Source organism: Capra hircus, chromosome 16 (genome assembly GCF_001704415.2).
Source record: "Capra hircus breed San Clemente chromosome 16, ASM170441v1, whole genome shotgun sequence".
NCBI classification, from domain to species: domain Eukaryota; kingdom Metazoa; phylum Chordata; class Mammalia; order Artiodactyla; family Bovidae; genus Capra; species Capra hircus.
Window position 1 is genome coordinate 60,011,806 of NC_030823.1, and position 23,835 is coordinate 60,035,640.

Sequence of the window (23,835 nt, forward strand, 5' to 3'; positions counted from 1 at the left end):
AGTTTCCTCATCTGTAAACTGGGGATAATAATACTCCCTCACCAAGTTGTGTGGATTGAGGAAACCTACGCACAGGGCCTGGCATAGTTTATAACACGTTCTTGTTGCCTGGTTTTACCTTTATTATTGATATACAGTGGATCTCTTAAAACCATTTCTGCATTATCTTTGTTTTTTTTTTTTTAAATGCTCTGTCTCTCAAAATCTGCAGTGGAATACAGTGGGAAAGGTTTTGTTTTGTTTTAACTTAAAAAGCACCCTTAGTACGTCCTTTACCTGTTTTGCCAAGCTTGAGGACACCAGTTGGGTTCCAAGGCCTCAACCCCGAGTTTGGGAAGCCCAGCCTTATCCCTCCGTAAGCACTCCTTGCAGGCTGGAGGTCAAGAGAAATGGCTCGTCTGCCTGCTTTTAGTGTTGTTCCTAAACGTGATGTTGTCGCGGCTTCCAACCCTGTAAACCCCCCTACCCTTGCCCGCCTTTCCCGCATACATTAGCCTTAATGTATTCTCCCTTGAATACTCATCATATTAAGGCTCCCGGTAGATACCTTGCTCGAAATAAATTTTATGGGCACGCATCCTCGCCCTCATCTCCGTGCATTTGTGGCCTGGAGGAGAAATATAGCTGTGTCTTTCCTTGGAGGCCAAACAACAATTAGGTGGCAATGGGCGGCCCTCTGGCCCGGGCGCAAGGCAGGGTGTGGGGAGGGAGCGGGCTTGTGCTCCGTTCCTCCATCGGTCTTTCCCGGGGTTAATTTGCCTCTGCTGGCCTGCAACCTGGCTCCTGGGATAAAGATGTCCCTAGTTGGTTTTTACCCGGGCTGGTGATCCACGAAGACCCACAGGTCGGACCCGGCACCCGCGGCTCAGTGGGGCATGGGTTCCTTTGGCTCTGCACCGCGCATCCAGGCACACCTCTTCGCTGAGGCTGAGCCGAGGGGTTCTCCCCTAGGGCTTCCTTCCTATCCTGCATAAAGATGCCTGATCAGACTTCCTTCACAGCTCCTTCCGTAAGACTCAGCAGCTGCCACCAGAGTGCCTGCAAGGGAGAGCCACACCCTTTTCCTCTTAATGGCTTCGTTTACCTCCCTGGCTACCCCTTTCCCAGGCTGGATTTGTCACACCAAGGGAGCTCCAGGTTACCTGCCCCTTACTTACTATAGCTTCACCTCATCTTTCCCAACGTCCCTACTGGTAAGGCCCCCCAAGCTCAGAACCCTCCCTGGCAGCTCCAGGGATGTGGCCCCCGGTGGTCCCTGGAGAGTCAAGCGTGTGGTTGAACAGGAACCTGCCCGGAGGTGCCCGATGAGTCCCCAAGCCATGGCACAGCTGCTGTGTGCTCTGGGTCCTCTCTGAACCATGGCTTGAGGGTCTTGACATCTATGTGGGACTTCTTGGTGGGAGTTCAGTGAGATCAAGCTCAGGAACTTGGGCCCCTAACTTTCCTTACTCAGCCCAGTGGCACCACTGCAAATACCTGGTTACTGCAGTTATCTTACCTCCTAATAATAGAAACCTACTGTATACCAAGTCCTTGTCCTGTATACTGAGTCCTGTTGTTTGGCCTCCAGCCAAAATGCTGTGAAGATGAGTTGATTAATATATCTTCACAACACTTCTACCAGATACGACTATCAGCATCACTCCATTTTACAGGCGAGGCAACTGAGGCAGAGGCAGAGTACTGGGTTGGCGATAAAAGTTCGTTTGGGTTTTTCTCTAAGATGGTTTGGAAAAATCCAAATGAACTTTCTGACCAACCCAATGATTTGTTAAAGGTTAGAATCAAAATTGGACAGACTGGCTCCAGAATCCATGGTCTTAACCTGTGTCCTATCTTGCCGCTCTTATTCAGTGGAAATTCCTGTAGCTGTCATGTGCTTAGCCCCTTGCTGGAACTCCTTGGTAAATACTTACTGGTTGAACAGTTTGTTTGTCAAGGAGGAAAGCTTTTGAGATAAAAAGAAAATCCCATCTGAACTGGGACCGGTAGTGAGTGTCCAAGCATACGTGTATCAGAGAGTTTTCATTTTGGTCTGAGAATCAGGTCAAAGGGCAAGGCATCTAGTGAGTCTGACCTTCAGGCAATGGTGGTGCCTGCTGAGGCCATGAAGGGAACAGACTGTTTTGGGGTTCAGTTGGGTTCAAGATCAACACTGTGTGTACAGGGCTAACAGTGATGGTTAGTGAATGTCTCCATAGCCTGTCTATGTTTTAGATATAAATGACTTAAAACTTGAGAAAGCTTTCTCTTTACATAGGTTTGCTGCTGCTGCTAAGTCACTTCAGTTGTGTCTGACTCTGTGCAACCCCATAGACGGCAGCCCACCAGGCTCCGCCGTCCCTGGGACTCACCAGGCAAGAACACTGGAGTGGGTTGCCATTTCCTTCTCCAATGCATGAAAGTGAACTGTGAAAGTGAAGTCGGTCAGTCGTGTCCGACTGTTAGCGACCCCATCGACTGCAGCTTACCAGGCTCCTCCATCCATGGGATTTTCCAGGCAAGAGTACTGGAGTGGGGTTACCATTGTCTTCTCTGTTACATAGGTTTGGATGTGTTCAGTTTTTCCCCTTAATGCTTTGAGGCTAATGCTCTTATGTGAACACTTTAAAATCACAAGTCTCGATAGCCTGTCTATGTTTTAGATATAAATGACTTAATACTTGCAAAAGCTTTCTCTTCATGTAGGTTTAGCTGTATTCAGTTTTTCCCCTTAATGCTTCGAGGCTAATGCTCTTATGTGAACACTTTAAAATCACAAGAGATTTAGCTGACATTTTGTTGACATTTTGGGATGTGCAGGAGAAACTAGTGAAGAACTGTCTTCAGGTGAGCCTCTTAGGAATTTTTTCCTTTTGTAAATTTAAGCATATATATTAACATTTTTTACATTATTGTGTTGGTTTCTGCCATACAACCACGCAAACCAGCCATAAATATACATACATACCCTCCCTAACCTCCCTCCCTGTGATACATATATACCATGGAATATTACTCAGCCATAAAAAAGAATGAGTTTGAGTCCGTTGAGGACTAGTGAGGTGGATGAACCCAGAGCCTGTTACACAGAGTGAAGTAAGCCAGAGAAAAACAAATATCATGTATTAATACATATATATGGAATCTAGAAAAATGGTTCTGATGAACCTATGAGAGAAGCAGATATAGAGAAAAGACTTGTGGACACAGTGGGGGAAGGAGAGGGTGGGACGAATGGAGAAAGTAACATCAACATATATACACTATCAGGTGTAAATGGGCAACTGGTGAGAAGTTGCTGTATAGCACAGGAGCCCAGCCTGGCGTTCTGTGATGACTTAGAGAGGATTTGATCAGTAATTTATTTGGTGATAAGTATCTTTAGAGGTACTCTTGTGTGCCAGGCACTGTGCTAGGCACGGAGGAGACACAACCGAGAACGAGATACTGCTCCTGCTCTTAAGGATTCCGCCTTTTAATGGGAAAGAGTGTGTAAAAAGACAAGTAGCAGAAAATGCTATAATAGAGGTGAGAAACCCCAGGGTTTGCCAGCCTTGTGACCTGCTGTATTTTGAGATTACCATGGGAAGCCAAATGCTTGCCCTTTTATGTTTTTGTTCTTAATATTTGTTGCAGTCCATTTCTTGAGGAAAAGGACAAGGGAAAATAGCTAGAGATGTTTACACTCTTTGTTCTTCCAACTGTGAAAGCCTGACCATTTTATACATTTTGAAACTAATTCAGTGACTCAAAATACTATCAATCCCCTGAGCAATCCCTTGGTAGAGGTGGGATGGCAGAGAAATAGACCTTGGCTAGGAAGTCACCCAACTCAGGAACAGGATGGGGCAGTGGTTAGGATTCAATTGCGGACAACAGAGTCCATTTTCACTATTTAAATGGAAAGTGGTCAATTACCAGGTATGTATTAAATGACTTTCAGCTTAGTGGAGCCAGCCCTGGATCAAGCTTCTGGGAATAACTCCCAGTCCCCAAGAATGTTGTTGCTTCTGCCATGATTGATTAGGACATTAAAACCAGAGAATCCTGTGGCCTCAGTCATGCTCCACACGAGCATAATGGGGGCCTGCCTCTTGGCTGTGCCTCCATTCTACTCAGTTCTGAATTCAGGTCTCTCCTAAGTGCATCTGATTGGCAGACTCTAAATCACATTTGGAACCTGAGCTGCAAGGGAGTCTGGAAAAGCAGTGGCTAGTTTTCCTGTCTGCAGTACTACATGAAGTCATATTAGCTGGGGATATTAATTGATGGTATCTTTTGTAGTTCATTAAAATACTGAGATTCTTTCTCCTCTTGGACCTTTAGGCATGGACCTTGGTCACTACCCCTCTCCCCTATATATCATTTTCTTTTTAGGCCAGATGGCCTCTCTGTCCATGCCTAGGCAGGGCTGACTTTAGAGGCTTTTAGCACAGATTCTACCCAGTAGTGAAAGTGTCATGGGCTTCCCTGGTGGCTCAGATGGTAGAGAATCTGCCTGCAGTGCAGGAGGCCTGGGTTCAATTCCTGGGTTGGGAAGATCCCCTGGAAGAGGGCATGCAACTCACTCCAATAGTCTTGCCCGGAGAATTCCATGGACAGAGGAACCTGGTGGGCTGTGGTCTATGGGGTCTCAAAGAGTCAGACATGACTGAGTGATAAGCACAGCTCAGTGAAAATGTCACAGAAATAAAGGTGAATGCAATTGGGTCTTCCTGGCCACTGGCTGCTGAATTGCAGCTGGCATAAGTGGAGTTAGCTGATGCTGCTAGCCTTGTGGTGCTCTCAGAAACAGGCCCTTTGGGCCAAAGCCACCCAAAGCCAGGCCAGCAAAACATGGATTGGATTTCAGTCCCAACCTACTCCTTTGACCAGGCACCTTTGCACAGTGTACAACCCACACAACTGTATGTGAGAGCTCTGGGAGTTTGGCTTACGTTCTTTCCCAGATCAGGCAGAATGAGAAGGCATCCACACAGCACCTGGTCCGGTTAGCAGTGCTCTGCAGAAGGCTCACATGGCTCTCTCATCTCTCTCCACAGAGATCCCCCAGTGTGCTGGCTGCAACCAGCATATCCTGGACAAGTTTATCCTCAAGGTCCTGGACAGACACTGGCACAGCTCCTGTCTCAAGTGTGCGGACTGCCAGATGCAGCTGGCTGACCGGTGCTTCTCCAGGGCTGGCAGCGTCTACTGCAAGGAAGACTTCTTCAAGTAAGTCAGAACTGGGTGGTGGGGTGCAACTTGCTCTCCCTGCCCTAATCTAACTGCCTCCCCCATGCAGTGAGGGGGAAGCTTGCGGTAAGACAGGGGCAGGGGTCTATCCTGTGTGGGACGGGTGAACCCTGATGCTAAGAGGCTGTTCCTCATTGAGGTCCCCCTTCTGATCACCGGCCCTATCATTCCTTGATGCCCGGAATCTCAGCCTCATATGAGCTCTGCAAGGGGCAGGGGTGAGGAACTGGCAGGAGGCAGGAGCCAGACTTCTCCAGGGTGACTGACAAAAGATCCCTGCAAATCCTAAAAGGAGTTCCTCTTTCTATCTTTGTGAGTTGGTGCCTCAGGGCCCTTGGTTGTATCATTCCTGTGACTTTTAGAGTGGTCCTTTGAAATTTAGATCTAGAGGCATCTCCATGGCTGCTTCAAGGGTCTCAGAGAAGAGCTGCTCCTGGCAGGGGTTGAGCCAGGCTCATACCGTGTCATTGACTTCAGTGGAAATATGAGGAAGAGACAGTTTTGTGTGATGGTTTAGAGCTCAGACCCTGCCTGGGTTTGAACTTCCTTATTAGCTATGTGCTCTTGAGCAAGTTATTTAACTTCTCCGTGCTCAGTTTGCTCATCTGTAAAATGGGGCTGATGATAATAGGGTTGTTGTTAGTTTTGAATGAGTCAACATGTGTAAGTTCCTTAGGACAGTGCCTGATACATGAGAACTAGCTCTTAAGACTGTCCTTGGTTTTTCATTTTGGGATTGGGTTCATCAGAAAGAAAAATCCTGTTGGAACTTTAGGTCAGAGTGAGGGGATCTCCTAAAATTTATTTTCCATGGCATTTGGTCTGGCACTTCTCTTCCAGAATTTATTACCTAGGCACTTAGGCTGGTGCCTCGAATGAAATGGACCAGCTGGTAGGACAGGTGAGGGGTGTCTGTCAGTGACAGGTGGCCCTTGGGGTGTGTGGAGTGTGGTGGGGCTGTGAGGTGGCTCACCAACACCAGGAAACACTAGGCAAAAATGAGCAAGCCGGGGAGAGATGGTGTGCCTCCTTCAGGGGATGTGTATTCTGGAGACAGAAGAAATGGGGAGAAGCACCATTCCTGGATATGGAACTCGATTTCTCCCAAATCCTTCCCAAGGTTTAACTGCAGGGAGTAAGTGATTTGAATTTCTGAAGATTCTCCAATTTTGTCAGTCCAATAGGAGTTGAAAAACACTTTAAAGATGATGTTGATAACCACCGGGGCTGCCTCCACGGCTTGTGCTCAGAAGGCAGGACTCGTCACTATCACACTTCGGTCAAATAAGCTCTGCTCTCTTCGTGTGTGTGTCTGTGTGTGTGTATCTGTGTGTGTGTGTGTGTGTGTGTCTGTGTGTGTATGTGTCTGTGTGTGTGTCTGTGTGTATGTCTGTGTGTCTGTGTGTGTGTGTGTCTGTGTGTGTGTGTCTGTGTGTGTCTGTGTGTGTCTGTGTGTGTGTGTGTACACACATCTATGCTCAGGCTTCCTGAGGGTGGGGCAGTGGCTAGCACAGGCACACCCAGCAAGTCCTTATGGCTCCCAGTTGAGGGGTGGGGCTCTGGTTTTTTTCTGTGGACTGCACCCCCACTTTCTCCCCATCTTCCTCTTACTTTGCCCACCCCTGATGCTCACCTTGTTGCCTGTATTCTGGCATGTAAGCAGTTCCATCCCCTCCACTCACATCCTTTCTCCACAACAAGAATTTGCCTCAACCCTCTTTGCTCACAGATGCCCTGGTCAAGTACCATGGCAGCTCTTTGGGCCCCGGATAGGGCAGTTGTCATCCTCTGTGTTGGGGGGTGGGGAAAAGGGCAGGAGGAAGTAGGTGGGCGGGCCTGGCCTTGGGGCTTTGGTGCGCTCTCCATGCTTTCAGGGCCAGTGCCTCATTCTACCATTTGTCCCTGGACCTTTGGAAATCCTCAGTGAACTCCAGGGTGAGCGAGAGGCCACGTTGCCTTCTTGCCCATCTGAGGACAGGGGAGGTGCTGAGGGGTCCCTTGGTCAGAACTCTGGCTGGGTGCAGGCCTGTCAGGACCAAAGACCTAGAGCTCTGTAATCAGAGAAGCCCTTTTGAGCCCTGGCACTGCCCTGGGGCCCTATCTGATGTTTGGACCTTGATTGGCCAGCTCCAGGTTTGGGAATGGGAGGTGGCAGCAGCTGGCATGTAGCTTTGGCTTTGGGAGAAGTAGTGATAAAGCAAGAGGATCGATTTAGAGCCAGGAGGGGCCAGGCAGCGGGGTACAGAGGGATTAGCACAAGCCTACGAGCCATAAGCCCGAGACCAGAAATAACAATGACAATTACTCACCCAGGCTGTTGCCCCAGTCCCTGCCTGCATTACCTTGGAGACTGATAAGTAGGGTCTCTGGTCATCTCCCCCTGGCTGCTGCCCACAACACCTCCCTACCAGACCAGTGTCCTCCGTCATAGCTCAGGTCCTGACCCACCATCCCCAGCTCCTTTGGCAGGCCCCCCTCTGCCTACAGAATATTGCAGAAACACTGTGCCACCAGAGCCTTCTGCCCGGTGCCCAGCCTCCTGTCCAGTCCTAGCTCATGGCTTTCCTTGGGTACCTGATGCCCCCCAGCAGGATGCCTCCTTTCCCAGGCATGCTCAGCGTTTCCTCATCTCCACACCCTGGTCCGGGGATGAGGTTCATCCTCTCAAGGTCTCCCCATCCTTCCATGGTGGTGAGTCCAGCTCCTCGGTGGAGGGAGCCTGGTGGAGGCCTGGCCATCTTACGCCTTTTCTCTGCCGATGACTCAGCACAGGCTGCCTTGCTTGGCTGGTTCCTCATGCACCTGTTGGCCTGAGGAAAGGCTTATTAGCCATTCATTTTTCTGTCTCCCCGGTACACATAGGCTGTTGCTGGGCTTGATGCAACAAAGAGTAGATTACACGGCGAATTTACAGTGTGCTGTGGGGACCAGTTTCTTCTGTACCTAGCTTTGGCATTCTGCAAGTCACAGAGGCCCAGGCTGCCTCCCTTATTTAGCCATAGTTACTCTCCTCTCCTGAGATCATTCTGCTTTGTAAGATAGCCCACTGTCAGGGCTGGAGCCCCTTGTTAAGGGGAGCTGGCCACACATGCAGTGCTGAATCCACAGGTCGTTAATTCTGTGCTGGGGATGCTGTGTGGAGAAAAATGGAGAGTGGAAGTGATTCCCCCCACTGCCCACAGAGGGACGATCAGACACAAAGCCCCAGGGAGGACCCTTGGATTTACAGGCAGTCAGGACTCACCCAGCATTTGGGATCATGGCTGTTTGGTACAGGAAGGCCCAGGTGCAGCACAGTTTGGTCTAGCAAGACACAGTCCTTGGTGAGCACAGGGAGGGAGCATTGTCTACAGTCAGAGCGGCTACCTGCTGCCCACTTGGGGCTCAGACAGTGATCTAGCTGCAGAACTGGGGGTCTGCTCCTCATTGCAGCTCATTAAAGGTCACCAGGCACCTGCTTTCAGCTGACATACATGCAGAGGGACACTGGGAGCCGAGGGAACAGGAGATGGGGCAGGAGGGGAGGGCGGTCCTGGGCACCCCAGTTCCCTCCTCCCACGTCTCACACCAGGCTGCAGGAGTCACCTCTGACGGCCTCAAGAGAGCCCAGCAGGTGCCGTGCACTTGAATCTGCCCAGCAGACCTCAGAATGCTTGTGGCTGTGGCACTTGAAACATGCCTGGTCAGAGGCATCTTCTCTATGCACCTTGAAGTAAAAGAGAAAAAGGAAAAATAAAAAGTACTACTCTCTTATGATATCTGCCCCAAAGCCTGACTCAGAGACAGAGGGCAGGATTCATTGACCTTACTGATCAGCACTGTGTTTCTAAGTTCCAAGATCAATACTTTAAATCTCTTTGTTTTATAACAAGGGGAAGGGCCACTGCTTTGCACAACTCCAGGGGCATCTTTTATTCTGTGTGAATTTTTGTGAATCAAGACAGTATTGTGAGGAGCTGGAGGGGTGATTACCCCAGAAGTGGGGGGAGGATGGAGGTGAAAGATGGAGAGTGGCTTCCCCTAGCCTCGAGCCTGTGAAACAAGGCAGTACTGGTGCCTGGCAGCAGAGGGCGATGTTGGCGTGTGCACAGACAGAAAAAGAAGTACTGTTGGAAGGTTGTACTCTGTGGTTGTTGTGCTTTGGGAGGGGCGGAGGGGGGGGGCAGACGCTGTTAAACGCTGTCTTGCTCAGTAACATTGGCTGATTTTTGCTGCTGTTTTTTGTTTTGCCTCTTGAGTCCTTGGCTTCCCTCCTCCAAAGGAAATAAAATTCCGAGGCCAGAGAGGAGAGGCGGTGAGTTGACTAATGCAGTGTGCTTCTGAGACGATTACAAAATTGCAAGCTAGGAAGCCAACAACTCCTTGGGTTGTGTTTGCTGAGCAGGTCCTGTCTGGACTTTGCATACAGGTGTGGAGGGTCCCTGGCTCCTTGCAAAAGGGCTGGAACCTGGGGATAGCAGGGGTCTAGGACCTGGGCTTCTGGGGCCCCTGCTCTTCACTGTCTGGGTCCTGGCAGCTCTCTTACTTTGAAGCATGATGAAAACAGTTTTTCTGCTCCAGGAACCGGTTCAAGTGCTGGAAGTTCTTAAGCAAGTTCCTTAATGTCTCTCAGCTCCAGTGCCCCAAGATTGGGTACACAGGAGCGTTTCACAAAAGGGAGTCATTTTATGAGCAGACTGGTTTGGTGAACCCAAATGGAGCTTGATTGAATTACTGTTCTGTGTTTAACCAGTTGTTCGTCAGCAAACAAGTGACCAGGCCTTCCTGAAAACCTCATCCCCTTATCTGTTAAGAGGTGATGTTCTTACCCACCGAGTTGCTGTGAAATGGGAAGAAGGTGGTGTGTAAACTGTGTCCAGCACTGCTGGGTTCTTCTTGCTAGGTGCTAGAATCTCTGGGTGTTGGGTTTCTGGCCCCGGAGGACTAGCTGTCAGAGTTCTCCCACAGGGCTGGGCTGTGCTGGCTTCTCCTGCCCCCCTGCTCCCACTGAGATGATTTTAAAAGCCTAGAACAACTCACGTGGAGGTCAGGGTAGTCTGGGTCGCGGCAGTGTGCTGGGCATAAACCATGGCATAGAGATGCTGATTTACACAAAAACTTGAGAAGCAAACCAGTGACTATTATAACATGAAAACAGAGAGCTAGAGAATTGACGGGCAAGATCCACATACATTTTTAAGGTAAGCCGCAGCCCTTGAGAACATTCCAGTCTTGTGGGGGAGCTTCAAGCTGTATCCTGGCTGCCAGGTCTCTATGCTCACACCTGCCTACCAGAGGGGGCCGTGGGGAAGAGTTGGAGATGTTTGAGGGTGACTGCCACCCCAGGGGGCTCCTGTCTAACACTTCATGCTACTTTGGGGGTATCTTCCTGTGCCTGAGGCCCTCCCCTGCCTGGCACTGCGGGGACCCAGCGAGATGGAGGGCTGCTGGACCGCTGTCAGTGGGGCGCTGCGCCCCTCCCCCAGCCAGTCAATCTCTAGGCAGTAACGGGCTGTCAGCCAAGGGCAGGTAAGAGGCGTCCTTGGGAGCCCGGGAGCTGCTGATTTATTCCCGCCGTTCAGAACAGCCTGTCTCAGCTCCGGCAAGCTCTGCGTTTGGCCCGGCCGCAGGGTGGTTTCGCTGGCTCCTGTGAGGTCTTCATTAGTGACCCTGGGCCAATCACTCTTGTAACCAGGGCCTCCATCCCTCAGCTGGGAAGATGCCCATGGGACATCGGGCAACCTAGGGGACATGGAGTAAGGCCTGCGCTCTGAGTTGGACATTTGGAGAGGGAGCAAGCATTGGGTTTGAATCCAGGCTCAGTGTGAATTTGGGGCATTAGACCTCTTGGAGCCTCACTCTCATCTTGAAAAAAGAGATGAAAATAAAAATATCTACTCTTCTAAGTTACTCTGGGGACGGAGTGAAATGAGGTACTTAGTATCCATCATTATTGGTAACTACCCTTTTATTTATTTTTATTTTTTGATGTGGATCATTTTTAAAGTCTTTATTGGATTTATTACAATATTGACTCTGTTGTTTATGTTCTGGTTTTTTGGCCATGAAGCATTTTGGATCTTAGCTCCCTGACCAGGGATTCAACCCATACCCTCTGCGTTGGAAGGCGGGGTCTTAACCACTGGGCCAGCAGGGAAGTCCCTGGCTATTCTTATTAAGACGATGACAGCATATCTATGTAGGGAGGAGAGAAAAAGAGAAAAGGAGGGTCCTGGGGGCAGAGGCTACAAAAAGCCTTGAGCCAGACAGGGGTCCCAGGGAGGGAGGTGGGGCCTGTCCAGTGCAATGGTGGGTCAGATGGCTGGAACAGCTGTCCGCTTCTTGGCGTGGGGGTGGTGTGTGGAGACGCCATGGGTTTTCTCCACAGGATGCCATCCCTCCCTGTGTGATCCAGAGCTCTGTGGTGGTGACCGCAGCCCTCAGCCTTCACTTCCCAAAGTGGAGTTCCCAGCTCTGGCAGGAGGGGCCAGCCCATGCTTGCAGGAGTGCCTCTAGCTGGCTGGTACCTTGCTGCCACAGAAAGAGGACACTTCAGTTCTGCGGTTGGTTGTGGGTCCAGTCTGGGGCCAGGTTCTTGCTGAGCCACCTGTTATTTTTGATAACTATTACACCTACTATGACACACACACACACCATTCTCGAAAAATGTTCTTAAAGAACTCACAAGGGGAGGGTCTCTTTGACCTGTGACTTTCCATAATTTCTGAATAGTTTATAGTCTAATCCCCTCACTAAGCAAATTAAACCTTTTAAGGTAACGATCAGATGGTTCAGATAGTAGCTGTGCGTGTGGACATTTGTAAGATTCAAACACACTTGTGGGACCAGGCCCACTGTCATTTGCAAAGGCCTGTAATCAAGGCAGAAGCAATTACTTAGCCGAGCAGCTCCCCCTGGGACCTGAGGCTGTATATCAGGCAGTGATGAGTCCACAGATTATCTGTCTGCCCGCCCTGGAGCCCTCCTGTTCGGCTGCGCCCGCCCACCCTCCAGAAGCCCAGGCTTGCCGCAGTGAAGGCCTCCTAATATCTGTGGTACCTGCATACCAGAGACGTTTGTGTCCTGGGGAATCTATTTGGAACCAAATAGTTGCAGATCAGCCTGAGAGTCAGACAGCATCTGGGGTATGGAAACATTGTCCCCAGACAAAGAGGGATTGGAGTGACATGGGAGTGGGAGATGGGGGCACCTTACCACACACCAGCCGGCATCAGCAAGCCCCATTCTCCTAATCACCGGGACTCCAGCCCTCCCTCCTTTACCTCTCGCCCCCCTTCATTCAGGTACCGAGACACAGGGTCCCACCTCCAAGAGGCCCTCTCTTTCCCTTTCCACTGCCTCTGTCTTCTCTCGGGCCCTGTCACATGCCTCTGTACCACTGGAAGCTTTCCAATCAGCTATCCTACTCATCTTGTTCCCCTCATGCCTTCCTGCTGCAGGCCCATCTTTGGTCACCTTACTACCCTGGCTCCTGAATCTCCTGAACCCAGCACTCAGGGGTTCATCGCCTGGCTCCATCACATTGCTTGCTGATTCTCTGGCCAAGATCACGTGAGCATCCAGTGAGAGCCAGTCTCTGGCTTGTGGCTGTGGCTCCTGGGGTCTGTCAGTGCCCCTGGAAGCCCCACCTGTGGAGGAGCCGCGGACCAGCCTTAGACCTTGTGACGGGCATCGTGGGTCCTTGCTGCTGGCTGCAAGATGGGGTGAGAGGGGCTTGGGAGGGGGCCCTATGCCTCTCCTGTCCCAGTGCCTGCTGCACCTCCGTGAGAATGAGTTCTCAGGCCTTGACGGGCTCAAGAATCAACAGGCAGTCTGCGCCTGCTGCAAGAGGGCCTCGAGCACCCATTACATAGGGTTTCTCAAAGCACAGTCCATGCCACAGCTGCACCAGGGTCATTCATGAGGGGCTTATTAAAACTGTGCAATCTGGGGCCAGAGTCAGGAATCAGGGATGGCTTTTCTGCTTTTAAGCAAACATCCCAGTTGGCACTTCTACACAGGGTAATTTGGTAACAGCTCAGCTAACACCTTGGCAGAGAAGAATTAGCCTGGGATCAGGAGGGCTGATTAAGTGCCCGGAGGAAGGGGGTGGAAAGGAGGGACAATGTTGTTGGGCTAGTTGGCAGCCTGTCCCACCTGTGGAAAGGGACTAATAATGCCTATGATAAGGGCTCTTGTGAGTTCAGGTGAAATAGCTCACTAGAAACTCCCCTGGTGAATACTAATGCTTCATGCATGTTCACAAAAATTTAAGCGAGATGGACTGGGAGAAGAGGGTCAGTTCCTACATGTCCCATTGCCTCTTGGGAAGCAAATCTCCCCCCAGCAGGGAAAGCAGGGACATGTGATTGGGGGAAGGGAGAGTTGGGCTGTAGATTTTTTTTCCTGCCACTCACTGGGCTATGTGATCTTGAGCAAATCTCTGACCCTCTCCGGGCCATTTTCTTCTGTGTTAAACGAGGAGGTTGGACTAGGTGACTGATTCTAAAGCTCTTCCAGTTGCATTCATCTCAAAGTAATATTGAATGCTCATTGAAAAGAAAAATGTTATATTAGAAACTGCAAATAAAAAGTGGAGCCTGAGCGGAGTTCTGCTGGGCCTGGGAGGTTTATGTGTGAATATGCGTATGGCATAGCTGTGTCCCCATTCTCTAAGGCTCTAATGTCCTCCGGTGTCAGGACTTCTCCAAATATGGCACCTTCTCCATCTGGAGAAGGCTGACTGTTCTAGGGCAGGACTCTGCGTGCCATGACATGGCTGTGGTGGTGATATATGTTGGAAATATTGGTACATACAGAAACAGTAAATATCAGCGACTTACCTGTCAAGCGTGGTGATAGATAAAAGAAATACATGGAGGAAAGTGTCAACTGGAGAAAAAATATACGGCCAGCAGTAAATCACCGCCACGCAATTAAAGCATAAAATTAAGTTGTGTGATATTTTGTTTTCTTGGGATGGTGCACTGCTCTGTGGCGGCTCCCACACATGGGGGCTGCCGTGGGCCTGGGTTGGACTGCTCCCAACTCTGCTTCCCAGAGAAAGGAAGAGGATTGAGTTCAAATTCCAGCTCCGCCATCTATTGCTGTGATGTCTCTGGCATGTTTCTTACCCTCCCTGAACTTATTTCTTCCCCTACAAATGGGGGAGTGGTGCCCGATGTAATTTGGGGTGGAGCCAATGAGATTTGCTGACAGATCACACGAGGATGTCCAAGGCTGTGGGCCTGAGCAACTGGAAGAGAGAAATCGCCCTTCTCTGAGATGGGGAAGGAGCAGATGCTGAGGAAAGATTAGGAATTGAGATGCTGAGGGGGTGGCCGTGGGATGTACCATCTGGAGTTGGGAGGAGGTCCCAGCTGGAGGTGAAGTTGAATCCCCAGAGGTGTGGGATAGATAAGAGGTGGAGGGAGGTGGAACAGGGGCTGCCACAGAAAGGAGCAGAACCCGGAAAGCCAGGTCCCGAGGCCCAGTGAGTGACGTGTTCTGAGGAGGAGGGAGAGCCGATGTGGTGCAAGGTGAGGGACAATGAGGCCTGACCAACGGATTCAGCAGTGTGGGGCCCCCCGGTTAAGTGAAGTTGGGGTTTCATCAGCGACCGCCTGACTGGAGCACGGTATTAGTCAGGGTTTTCCACAGAAATGCAACCAACAGGCTGTGTGTGTGTGTGTGTGTGTGTGTGTGTATAAAGGGATTTAATTCAAGGATGGGCTCACAGGATTTCAGAGTTTAAGAAGCCCCAAGACCTGCAGTCAGTGGGCTGGAGGACCCAGGAGAGTTGATGGTATATACAGGTCGGTAGGCTTGAGACCCAGGGAGAGCCAGCACTTCAGTTCAAGTCTAAAGGCAGGAAAAGACCGACATCCCAGCTCCCGCAGTCAAGCGGGAGGAGCTCACTCCTGGGAGGACAGGCCTTTGTGGTCCCCTGGGCCTTCACCTGATGGGAAGAGGCCCATCACATCGAGGAAGGCAATCTGCTTTACTCGGTCGACTGTTTGAAATGTTAATCTGTCCAAAACGACTTCCAGACACACACAGGAAGACGTCTGACCAAATATCTGGGAGCTTTGTGGCCCAGTCGAGTCAGCACATGGCAGCCGGAGTGGGCTCAAGGCAGAATGAGAACAGGGGCATTAGAGCCTGTGCATAAACCCCTTTTTGAGGGATTTTGCTCCGAGGGGAGTAGAGGTGCAGGGAAGCGTAGGGTCGAGAGGTTTTTGTCTTGAAGTAGCAGAAGTAACAGCGTGCTGTATGCTGCTGGGTACCTGTGATAGAGAGGGGACATTGATGATGTGGGTGGCAAGGGGCCTAGTTGCTTGCTGAATGATCTTCCTAGGAACGGGTGGACTCTGTGCCCAGATGGGCCGACAGCCTTGACCGGGAGCACAGATGGGTCAGCTGTAGGGAGCGAGAGACTGGGCATGCTGGGGGTGGACAGAAGAGGGGGAGTGCCTAGCAGGCCTTTGCTGAGAGCTCCTCTTTTGTCCCGGAAACAGGGAGCTGGGCCACCAGCTAAGACCAAGGATGAGGGGATTGGGAGAGAGAAGGGATGGGAGGGTGGGAAGGTTAACAGACCAGAGGGGACACTGTGCTTTCCCAGGCCCTCCTGAGGTCTGGACCCTGAATTTAAAGGTCATCCAGTCAGTGAGGAGGTATGCTTCCCTCAGCCCTGTTCTGACATCTGTGCTGCGTGGCAGAGGTCGGGGTTGAGAGCAGGGTGGGAAGTTGAGGGTATGGGCAGGAGAGGGGTTCCTAAGATGGACCACGGAGTCCTTGCTGGGTTGGGGGGAGGTGAGGCTGTGAGGAGGGTGAGGGGCAGTGAGAATGGGCCGGGTGGCAGGGTTGTGGGAGTCAGGCTGCTGTGGGCACCGAGTGGAAGGGCAAGACACTGCGATGCTTGGAAGTCATTCCTGGAGGCGCTCTAGCTCCTGATGGCATTGTCTGGGGTGCACCACGAGAGGGAGTGTCTGAGGATGTGACCTTCAGGGGTGCCTGCTCTGTCACTCAGCCATGTCTGACTCTTTGCGGCCCCGTGGACTGCAGCCCGCCAGGCTCCTCTGTCCATGGGATTTCCCAGGCAAGAATACTGGAGTGAGTTGCCGTTTCCTCCTCCAGGGTATCTTCCTGACCCTGGGCATATAACCCGAATCTTCTGCCTCTCCTGCATTGGCAGGTGGATTCTTTACTACTGAGCCACCTGGGAAGCCCAGGTGAAGAGGCTTCAGGAGAAGCCTTCAGGAGAAGAGGTCAAAGATTTCAGTGGACAGGGTCAGGAGGGACTTGCTGTGGGGGCTTCGATATCACTGAGAATTCTGGCAACAGGGATGGTGAGCGTGAGGGTGAGGCAGGAGCAAAATCTACCCAGGAGGGAGGGGGTCGGCTGGGGGTGGCGATGACACCCCAGGGAGGTAGCGAGGTCCCCTGAGAGTGGTGGTGGGTTTAAGTGAGGTTATGGACACAGGGGCACACAGCAGGTGCTTGGTAACTGGGAGCTGCTTTTTAATCGTATTGGTGACCTAAATATGGTACCTGGTCTGATCGTAGGTGAGAACATAAAATAAGGAATGTGCTGGAACACCTGTGGTATAGGTGTATAGGGTTTACACGCACCTGTTTCTAGAAGATGTGGCGCCTGCCAGGTCTGCCTGTCATCCTTTTTGCAGTATCTGGAGACCCTGCGCTGGCGAGTGGGCCAGCAAGGCCTGTTGAGAAGGGTGGGAGTGGACAGATAAATGGGCCGAGGAAACTCAGGCTTGAGCATGGAGGGAAGGGTGAGACCAAGGACACAGGTTTCGTCCCCTTGCTGGGGTCGGGGCAGCCCTTAAATGTCAGCCGTGACACCTAGTGCATTTCCACAGACACCAACCCAGGCCCTTCACGCCTGACCTGTAGGGGCAGGGGAGTGTCGACAGGATCAGTCAGTGTGTTGGGGTGACACTGTTGGGGGAGGGCTCCTGGGGCGGTCCCCACATTGCCGGGTCAGGGACCCCAGTGGCTCAGAGGGGACAGGGCCCTGAGCCCCAGTTTCAGTTCAGAGCGGGTGCACCATGATTGGCTTCTCGGTGGCATTTGCGTCTCTGACGCCCACTGTGTGCCAGCCGTGCCGTCAGAAGCACCAAGTTCAAATCCTGGTCTTTCTACTCTGTGCCTGTGTGAGCTGGGGCCAGCACCTCACCAATCTGAGCCGCAGTTTCTCATTTATCAGAAGGTATCAGAGTCCCTACCTTTCAGGCTGGGAGACATTTGTGGACTGAGTGTGATGATGAGAGCAATGTGGGGTGGAAAGTTGATGTTTTAATAAACTTTAGGCCTCATTTTACAGGGCGTTCAAGTCCCTTCTTTGAAAAGCTTTTGCCAGGAGCTGCAGCTATTATGGGCTTCCTTGGTAGCTCAGACGATGAAGAATCTTCCTGCAATGCAAGAGACCCAGGTTTGATTCCTGAGTCAGGAAGATCCCCTGGAGAAGGGAATGGGCACCCGCTGTAGTATTCTTGCCTGGAGAATTCCATGGGCAGAGGAGCCTGTGGACTACAGTCCACCGGGTCACCAAGAGTCGGTTATGTCACGTGCTAAGTCTCCCCTGCTTGCACCGACCCGTGCTTGAAGACGCAGTTGGCACACTCACTCCTCCCAGCATGCATTTGTCCACTCCTTCAGAGGTTCTCTCTGGGCAGGGATATGAGAATCGCTGGTGATGTTGCTCTGTGGAGGAAAAGCCATGTGAGCTGTTAGAATTCTTCCTTGCATTTTCTTTGTCATTTGGATCAGCTCCAACTGCTTTCCCTGGGGAGACCAGCTGTCCACGGAGGTCTGGCAGGGCAGCACTCACCAGAGGGGTTGTCCTTCTGATGAGCGAGGCCAGTGCCGTCTGCACACAGTAGGGGCTCAGTGATAGGATGAGGCGGGTGCTGACTGGCAAGTTTCTCGAAGGCCTCTTCCTCAGCCAGTGCGCTGCTCTGCCCCCATCGCTGTCATCCTTCAGGGCAAATTCACAGTTGTGCCTTACTTCCATCCAGGGAGTTTTAGCCACGGCCCTCTCATTACTGCCTGCCGCAGAACAAGCCGCACAGCCTTTCAAGGCCGTGGCTGTTGCACCTGCAGCTCTGGCTAGTCTAAGATCTGGAAACTCACGACAGTGTCGTCATCGCATCCGCAACCCACAGGATGACGGCACCGTGTTCTGGGCTCGCTGGCTCTGACCAGGAGTGGGGGTTGGGCCCCCCTCGGGCCTCAGCCACACTGGAGGAACCCTGTGGGCCCCGGGGGTGCACACAGTCCCCTCAACAAAGGGTCCCATTGGCTGTGCTCCAGGGGAGAAAGGTAACGAGAAGCAACTTCCACTTACCATCGGTATAAATCCCACAATCAGGAAAATTGCTTCAATTGCTAAAAAACGCTGGTGGGAAAGTCCATTTATTTTTCATTTTTCTTGTGCACTTGCCACCCTCATGCATGAATCACTGTCGGTATGTAGATTAAATTTATACCCCTGTTATCTTTCATGTCTCTGGGGCTCTGGTGTCAACTGGGCTTCTGGTTACAGAAAACCACTGCCTGCTTTTTAGTGGGGAGAGGATATGGCCCTCCCTGTGGGCAGGGGCGTGGCAGGGTCTCCACTTTGGAGTGGAGTCTCTGCTTCGTTTTGAGGTCTCTGCTCTGCCTTCCTCCTCCTCAGGTCTCTCCGCCCTCGATTCGGCCACAAGACTTGCTCTTTGGAAAACTCTAGTTCTTCTCTGGAGCTGCTTCTGCTCCATCCTTTGCAGCAAAGGATTTGAACACTCGGGTTTTGGTGGTTTATTTGAGAGGGTTTGCAGTGAGCAGGATGAAGGCATTGTTTCATTTCAAACACCTGCTTTGTGCATTGCCTTGGACTGGATAGAAAAACTATAGGCAATTTGAGAACACGCTCTAGTAATATATATGCAGGCTTTCCTTTCCTTTGTCCCTGAAACACACATATACGCACACACACACAAGCTGGGTGCCTGCCTGCCTTCCTCTCCAATACAATGACGTGATAAAACAGCAGTTGCGGAAGAAGCCTGTTCTCACCTGTGCTCTGGTAGGTACTGAGCCTCAGAACCACCTAGAACTGACAGTAGATGTTGTTCTCCATTCTCAGATTTAGCCATCTCCATGCACAGCCTCCGAAAGCATGGTTCTTTATTCACTGACTTATTCAACAAATGTGATCTCTACTTTTCCGGGTCCTGGACTTGAAATCGGATGAAAGCTTTGAAACCTTTTGAAAAATCGGATGAAAGTCCAGACCCTAACTCCTGATGCACAGTTTTGAACAACTCAGAGGTGGCTGACGGAGCCTGTCCTGAGCTCCAGTCTGAGAACCTCTGCTCGCAAGAGGCCTGCTCCATGCACGCCACCCTCCTCACAAAACCCAGAGGCATTCCAGGAGTTCAGAAGTCTGGGGTTCTTTCAACCCAAACGCTTCAGCCCCTCACACCCTGCCACCCTCCTTATATCTTGCCTCAGTGGAGCAGTCCTTGGGGCTACACTCCTGGCTCTTTGGAGGTTATCCATCTAGACCCCCACTTCTCTGTGACCGTGTCCCTGGGAGGGGGCTGAAGCCGCAGCTGGCCATGCCTGCTCTGGGCTCCTGCAGCCCCCCAGCAGGTATCATTACTGCACAAGAGACCCATCATTCTGCATTAATCTGGGATTCATCATGATAGCCATGACCATAATTAATTTATTTGGTATTAATGTGGATGAAATATGTACTGTCCTTTCAGGGGAAATCAGGCTGCCTATAAGCATTAGTTAAAAGGACCATTAAAATCAAACCTTCCCCAGATCCATTAGGCGAAGTCTTTCATCCTGAAGAAGATAAAGTTCTGCTGTGTGAAATGTCATGAATAATTAGGTTGATTGCTGTTTTAAACTCTGCCCCTTCCTCCCCAGCCCCTCCTGCTTCCCTCCTGAAGCAGGGAAGGCTTACCTGCAGTGGCTCACCACCGCCCCCGCCCCTTCATCGCCACCTCTACACTGGCCCCAAATTTCCCTCTGACCTCTGAGACCACTGACGTGGCTCTATGTGTGTGGCCAGAATGGGGAACGGGGCTTAAATGACCCAACTGGACTATATTTTCAATGGGTCTACTTCTTTTTCCTTCCCAGCCTTGGGCCAGGCTGGTGGTGGGCACCTTCCTCTTATCTCAGTGCTACTCCAGAAAGGTGCAGATGGAGAGAGGTCTGAGGCAGCATCCTTTAAACTCGGGTCTGCAGACTCCCTGCCTGGAATGGTGTCAGGGGTAGAAATGCAGATTCCTGGGCTCACATCTCTGGAGCTGTGCGTGGGAAGGGGGAGGAGGCTGGTAAGGATGGTTTGACGTGTGCAGGGTGGAGGGGAGAGGAAGAAGAGAGGAACCATCTCAAGAGCTCTGCTCTGCTGCTGAAGTGCAGTTTCTCTGGAGCCCCTGTGTGGATCCTGACATGTGGGGTGTCCTGGCCATGCGGCTCCACCTGTGGGAAGCACGTGAAGAGGTATTCTGCCTGATGCTTTATGCACATGGGCACTTGCATTTGCCCTGTGGGACTGGTCCTCTAGGCTTCACCATAAGGCTGAAGAGACCAGGAAACAGAGGGTGAAAGTGTCTGCTCAGTGGGACTTGGAAGATCCTATGGCCCTGGGTGAATTGATGACCTGTTAACTGGACAACTGGATGGCTCAGAGGTGGAGGCCCATGGACACCCCAGAACAGTGGGGTGGGCGAGGGGCTGATGAAAACTGGGGGGAAGCCAGACCCCTCTCCCCACCCCTGTGCTCTAATCCACTCTCGTTCCCTGACAGGCGCTTCGGCACAAAATGCACAGCCTGCCAGCAGGGCATCCCCCCGACCCAGGTGGTCCGCAAGGCACAGGACTTCGTCTACCACCTGCACTGCTTCGCATGCATCATCTGTAACCGGCAGCTGGCCACGGGGGACGAGTTCTACCTCATGGAGGACGGGCGGCTGGTGTGCAAGGAGGACTATGAGACAGCCAAGCAGAACGGTAATTAGCTGGGCCCTGCATGGCCAACCTCTGTCCTGCGAGTCCAGGCTGCCCACCCCTCGGAGCCCCGCAGGCATCCTGCCTCTTCTAGAACCTTCCCAGATGCCTGAAGGGAGAGAGATCTCCGCTTCCACAGCATCCTGGGTCTTACCCCACTCATCTCGAGGTGGCTCCTGCATGTCCAGGAAGAGGGTGCGGCCGCTGCGCTGGTTTTGCATGTTCAAGACTCACTCCACACCCTTGCACTCCTCCTCGTCCAACTTGCAAGAAAAGTGGCCCACACCCTCCAGAGCCATATTGTTGTGGTTGAGATAGAAGCCCAGAGAGAGAGATAGGTCTAGGAGGCCTGCAGATGCTTGTTGACCAGCCGGTTGGTGGCGGCCTCCCCTTGATGGAGTAATTCTGATGCATCTGGGAGCTCATGGTTGATGAGTAATAGAGCTAAGCTCAAAAAACGGTGTTGGCTGGTCCTGGTGATAGCGGACAGTTGAGTGGAGGATTCCAAAGGTTGCGACTGGTAAAAACGTTGGAGGGTGGTTGGAGGCTGGAGCGAGGGGCGTCCCTGGGTCTGTTCCTTCCAAGCACTGTTGAAGCAAGAGACAGATCCCTGGACTGCCCTGTCCTTAGCTTTGTATATCGGGGTGCACATTTACCTCAGCACCTCCACACCTCAAAGGCTTCAGTCAGCAAGAGCCCTCGCATTGGCCTAAGTCCCTCTTGGAACAGGTCAGCTTGTGTTTCCGTTAAACGTGCTGTCTCTCCTCTCAGACTGCAAGCTCCTTGAGGGCAGGGACTTGGTGATGAGTCTTGTGTCTCCCAAAGGCCCCCATGTGGGAGCAGATGCTCAGCAGATGCTCTCCTCACTCATGGAGACTCATCCATCTCGACCATCTGCTCCCGCGCACCCAGCCACCCTCCCCGGCCGCCTCCGGGCCACGTCCGTGGTCTGCACAGAAGCTGACGGCATGGACTGCAGCTGATGTCGGACCCCAGCATTGGGCAGCCACCTGAGAAAACCTGCCTTTACAGGGGTGGCCTGGGCAGCAGCTGCTCCTGCCGCCTAAGGTCGTGTTCTTGGGCAGCCCTGGGTCTTTCCTGGGACTTTTCAGGGCTTGGGGAGCTCTTGAACCCCCATTCCCTGGCTCCCCTCAGAAAGACCATGTCTGATTTCCCACCTCCTACCACCTCACCTCAGGCTCCTCACTCACAGCTGTACCCTCCAGCCGGGCTCAGATTTTGGCATTTGGCCAAACTCACCTTGGGCATTTCAGATGCATGAACTCATGAAACATCAAGGTCATTTGCCCTTGACTAGAATTTTTATGAACTCAGGGTGTTCTGCAGAATGCTCTTGTTGACAGCTCTGGGCTTGGGGGGAAAAAAAAAAAGCAACAACAATTTCGTGTATATCTTTCCAGGTCTTTCCTGAGTTCCCACCTATATATTATATAGTTATGATCAAAACATGGAGAAATTAGTTTTTTGCTTAATAAATACAGTTCAAGGGTGGTGATGGGGAGGCCCTTTTGGTGAGGCCGCTGGAGCTCAGCTTGGCTCTGGCAGAGGTGGGAGGGACGGCACCTCTCTCTTCCATCACCGGCCCCCCACTCTGCCCGCCTCCCCCAGCTCTGGCCTTCCGCATGGACAGCCCTTCCATCTCTTCTCCTCTCTCCCGGGCCTCTGCAAGCCTGCTCCCAGACTCCTTGCTTTAATGTATTAATCTGCTCTGGCTCCTTAAAACTCACTTGGTGCTGTTGCTTTGGAGTCAATTACGGTGTCACAGAAGATTAGGGCATCTTGTCAGGGATAAACCATCAACGCAGAGGGACTCAGAGAGCCCAAGCTGTCTTCGGAACTCTGATGCCCTTCACCAGAGACATTAAGGATGCAGGCCTCCCCCCAGGCCCGGTGGCTGCTTCTCGCCATCAGAGGCCTCATTTAGACCCTGAGAAGTTGCAGCCTGGCCTCCGCTGCTGCTGTGGATGGGTCAAGAGAAAGGAGAGACCAGCTGGGGAGGCAAGAATGACCCAGTGGAGCTCACACTTGTATCCAGGATTGTTTGCGCCACGCAGAACCTCTGAAGGACAGTGGAAAGACACTGGACCAGGCCTCAGAGGCTGGGGGGCATCTCTGCTGGGTCACCTACTAACTTGGGGGTCCCCTGGCGATTGTGTACCTGGTTGAGCCTTGGCATCTCGGCGCCGCAAGGGGAGTCAGGGCATCTGCCACACAGGGCTGTGTCCTGGGGTTCAAAGAGGCTGCAGCTTGTGGAATGGGATGTCACATGAGGGAGAGACCAGTGTGGAAGAGAAACACAAACAGTAAATGTGCTGTAGGTTGGCCAGCAACCGGGCGTTATACAGTGTTTCTGTGTTATTCTGGCCTCTGGCTGTCTGCGAGGCTGAGAACACTCCATCCCACGGAATCTGGGTGATTCTGAGTGCAGCAGGGACCTTGGTCTGCTGTGGGACATTGGGCTTTCTCTTTTTATGTTTTGATCCCTTCTTGCTAATCTAAACCTTCTTTCCGACTTAGGTACCCTCCATTGTGCTACACAAAGGATTGAGTATCAGCTATTTGTACCTTGGTGTGAATAATTTTGTTCAT

At 51.8% G+C, this 23,835-nt stretch overlaps 1 protein-coding gene across 1 annotated transcript in view; it reads left to right on the forward strand.

Moving 5' to 3' along the window:
- Positions 1-23,835, forward strand: part of LHX4 (LIM homeobox 4) — a 45,831-nt gene that overhangs the window by 13,260 nt on the left and 8,736 nt on the right. The window contains exons 2-3 of the mRNA XM_005690939.2: positions 5,025-5,196; positions 21,026-21,228. Of these exons, the coding sequence (XP_005690996.1) occupies positions 5,025-5,196; positions 21,026-21,228 (375 nt within the window). The remainder of the gene's footprint in view (positions 1-5,024; positions 5,197-21,025; positions 21,229-23,835) is intronic.